Source organism: Sinocyclocheilus anshuiensis, unplaced genomic scaffold (genome assembly GCF_001515605.1).
Source record: "Sinocyclocheilus anshuiensis isolate Anshui unplaced genomic scaffold, SAMN03320099.WGS_v1.1 scaffold337, whole genome shotgun sequence".
NCBI lineage: Eukaryota > Metazoa > Chordata > Actinopteri > Cypriniformes > Cyprinidae > Sinocyclocheilus > Sinocyclocheilus anshuiensis.
Window position 1 is genome coordinate 434,903 of NW_015537968.1, and position 4,416 is coordinate 439,318.

Sequence of the window (4,416 nt, forward strand, 5' to 3'; positions counted from 1 at the left end):
GCCCTCTCTCGCCATGATTTAAAACGCTGTGTAAACATACTGTAAACATTGTGTCAACTTATTTCGCAAGTATGGAGAACAGCGATAGATGGACGGACGCTGAAGTGCAGGCACTTGTAGCAAATGTAGCACTGCCAGTTGTCATTGGAGATTCTCAGTCCTCCTTTCCGTTCTTTCAATCGCTTTACGTATACGTCGACTTTCCATGTCCATTATTGTGAAACCCGCGAGACACAACAAAAACACAGCTCCGATCACAGCGTCCTCCATCCTCCTGTTGTTAATGTTGTTCTTCTATGTTTCTGTTGTTGAACGCCACACACAAATGACGACGCTGTCGACCAGCTTACGTCACTTCTTAGTACACACTCTCGGTGCGAATGCAACCCTTTAAATGGTACTGGGAAATAGTTCGCGCAAAATCGTCCCAGTACTTTACTGTACTAACTACCATAGAATTAAAGCGGTGCGAAAGGCCCTAGTGACAGACAGTACTTGAGCATAGAAAGAGGTTTGTACTAGAAAATACAAACAGTAAAAATGTATGTTTGTACAGTAAACAGGTGTGTGTGTGTGTGTGTGTGTGATCAGGAAGACTTGTATTTGGCTAATTCATTACTCAAATGTTATACCCATCTATAGATGCAATACAGTGGAATACTGCAATATGTTTAGTAGGCTATACCACCCTACCCTATTAGTCAAACATTTTATTTTCTTCATTCATTTATTATTATTTTTTTATTATTATACCCTCATTGGGGGCTGAGCCTCCCTAAAATGAAAATCCTAGAGTCGTCCCTGGTGAACAGATTCCTGTGCTAAACGGTAAAAGTGAGTGGGTCCAATATCACTGGTCTTAAAATGGTTCTGACGCCCAAGCTCATGACAATGAGGTATAAATGACCATCAACCACCACGAAAAAAAAACATCTGGGCTAGGACAGCACAACCTTACTCTCTTCTTTGTCTGGATTGGAATCACTTCAACACCCTGCTATCTACATCTCTCCCTCCCATCCTGATCTATCTCCTCGATCCACCATATGGCTCCTCCTGCAAATCAGCACAATTTCATCCTTGTCTCCTCAAGAAGGAACAACGAGTCACTCAAGGTGATGCACTGAGAACGATTCTTAGTTAGCGCAGGAAAATGACAGAGCGATTGTTTGTGGTATGAGGGTGTGCTGAGTCTCGCTCTTTGAAGACTGCTTTTGAACTCACAAAGAAAAAACCCCCCTCAGAGTTAAATTCCTTCGCACAAGCACTGACTCAGTGATCTCATCCTAGAAACAGCGGTAAGATAAAAGTTAGATGTGTTGTTTTAAACTTTGAGGTGAGATCCAAGTGTATTCACGAGCGCGGCTCGCATTACAGTGAACCGCTCTGTGCGTGCACGAGATCCGTAGACTAGCGCGCGCATTCCTCTCCGGCCCTTTTATTCATCCGTCAACAGCAGCTTCAAAGCGCACTGACTCATTTGGCCACAGATCAGTTCAAATCGACTGGAGCAGAATATCCGGTGCGGGAAATCTACAACTGTGGTATTGGATTCCAGAAAAACAACACGCTCACAGAGGAACTCAGAATTGTGAAATATTTATTTAATACATTTAAAATGAAAAAAAAAATAAATAAAATAGATTCATTTATATTTAATAAGTATAAATATTATTGAAAATATATTTATTTATTGAAATATTTATTTAATACATTTAAAATGAAAAAAAAAAATAAATAAAATAGATTCATTTATATTTAATAAGTATAAATATTATTGAAAATATATTTATTTATTTGAAAATGTTATATATTTGAATAATAATAATTAGAAAATAAACAATACAATAATAATTAGGTATTTTTTATTTATATAATTACATTATTATGGCTCTGGCTTAGATTGGCTTGCCTAAAATAACATTGATTTACTGAGCTGCCTGCTCTTAATGACCTAATTCAAAATATCTAGTTCAGGGGTGCCCAAACTCGGTCCTGGAGGGCCGGTGTCCTGCAGAGTTTAGCTCCAACTTGCCTCAACACACCTGCCTTCAAGTTTCTAGTATGCCTAGTAAGAGCTTGATTAGCTGGATCAGGTGTGTTTAATTGGGGTTGGAGCTAAACTCTTCAGGACACCGGCCCTCCAGGACCGAGTTTGGGCACCCCTGATCTAAACCCTTAACCTGGGTTAGGGGTCAAAGGGTTATGTGGGCGGGACCTGCTGAAAAATTAAAATTAATAATACACGAGTGGCTGTCATGTCAACAAACAGTCTCGCGAAATTGACTGATATATGCCTAGTGTAAACAATTGCACTTTGTTCATATTTTATTCATAATTTTATTCTTGGCAAAAAAAAAAAAAAAAGTTTTATTCTCCTATAGTCTCATCAGTTAGGCTACCGTTTGTCAAATGTTACAAAAAAAAAAAACGATCCGAGGAAACTCCCTGTTCAACTAAAGGGAAACTTATGATACTGAGAAGATGGGACTGTCCATCGGGGGTAAACATGCTGTATCGGTGAAAATACAATAATAGCTTTCGGAAATGTGTTTGGGCAAATCTGTGACAAAGCGAAGGGGAAGGGGGACAGCGCGTCATTGAACGTTCCCTTTTAGTTTATTGATCTGCAAGAAACCGAATTACATGAGATCTCAAGCGTGTTCTAAAACAGACAGACATAGACACTCTTCGCTTGCTTATATGAAAATCAGTGATGCAAGTTGCCTTCTAGTCTTTCTTATTCTGATAGTGAACGAGCCCTCCGCCACTTTAATAATCCCATTACGTATTCTGCTATAGCTCTGCTTAATCCTGGACACACTGGCAGTACTGTCCCGCATTTCAGCCACCGTCTGTCTCTTTTATCTCTCAGCAATCTACATTAACTGTTAAACACTAGGCTTAAACGCAGCCGCAATTCCGACAGTGAAAATTCACATTATCGCTCATTTTGAGATGATTTACACAGCGCCTGCAGCCCCAGAGCCGCGCTCTCGTCCAAGTCCCCAGTTTTCAGTCTTTTGTTAGCGAGCGTAGCCCCGCTGAGTGTCTGATAAATGCCATTTCATTCCAACAAGCTGACCACATGCTGCTTTAACATTGTGGGACATTTACCTCTCTGACTCTATATTGCCTTCAGCCGTATGCATGAAAACAAAGGTTTTTATCAATCGTCAAGTTGCGTTACATGCATCGATAAAGCATGCATGCAAGCCGTTTAAATGACTGCGCTGATAGGATCTCGAGCCTCTTTCAACCTGCTATTCTCTCTGAATCAGAGTTTGTCATAGCAGACTGTGAGTGTATGGGCAAACCTTTCAACTAACTAGTATTTATTATTCATGTTACTAGCACATTTTTTTTTTAAATTACAAGCACTGACCTAGTCATCAGCTGCTACACGTACTTATTCCAGTAGTGAATCTATTCAATTAGTCCCCAGTACTATAGTCACAATCCCAGTAAGGACAAATAACCGTATATTTTAATCACTGATTTCTATAGGGATCTGTGATACAAATATCAACTGTTCACAAGAGACTAATAGTTATTTCGCAGAAGTTATTAGTTTATATCGCATCTTTACTGTAAGCTTATATATTTAAAAGATAAACTACTAGCAGCTACTTCATCTCCTATCTAGCTCAATTGCAACCAGTAACATTATCTCATGTTAAAACAGCCTTATACTTGTCATATGGCTAGTCAGAATGACTACTTAAATATAAAAATACTAGCAAAATCAATACAGTAAATGGAACTTCCTCGGAATGTGTGCGTAAATGCGTGGGGCAGCGCCAGTTAATCTTTGGTGCAGTCTTAATGCTTTTCTTCTAATCTGTCTGCTTTATCAAACACACACAAAACTGGGATTTCTTCACTCAAGTTTCCAAACTTCACCGTGGACCTCAAGCATAACAGTAGGAGTGTTACAGTATAAAAAGCAAATGCTGCATAAAAAGTCAGTGTGGAGGTGTATGAGGTGCGCGTACTGACAAAGTGAAATACACAGGGGTTTAGTTGTAAACACCAAATGATCGTAACATTTGAGCAAGCCACCATTCAAAGCAATCCAATAATATGAAACTCATAAACTCACTAATGGGTCCATGCGAGGTGAGTCTAGCCGCTGGGAGACCAGAAGCATCTTGGAGTGCGGGTAAACCACGTAGCCACTGTTAAATCCACTTTGTTTCAGTATGTGTAAACTGTCTTATAAAGAAAAGCCTGATTGGGAATCTAATAAAAGATGGTTAATATCAGTCTGAAAATTGTGCTATCGCCCAGCTGTGTGCGCGATGGGCAACGAGGAATGAGGATTGCGTCCAAATGAAAACTAATCTGACATTCCGTTCAAGCGCCAGTCATGTTGATTCTCTTGAACAGGGACTAATAACACAAACGTCTGTGTCG

General features: G+C 39.7%; 1 protein-coding gene across 1 annotated transcript in view; it reads right to left on the bottom strand.

Moving 5' to 3' along the window:
• The window catches only part of LOC107668305 (mastermind-like domain-containing protein 1), a 57,481-nt gene extending 53,065 nt beyond the window's left edge, over positions 1-4,416 (bottom strand). The window contains exon 1 of the mRNA XM_016460145.1: positions 4,103-4,416. Coding sequence (XP_016315631.1) covers positions 4,103-4,150 — 48 coding nt within the window. The 5' untranslated portion in view covers positions 4,151-4,416. The remainder of the gene's footprint in view (positions 1-4,102) is intronic.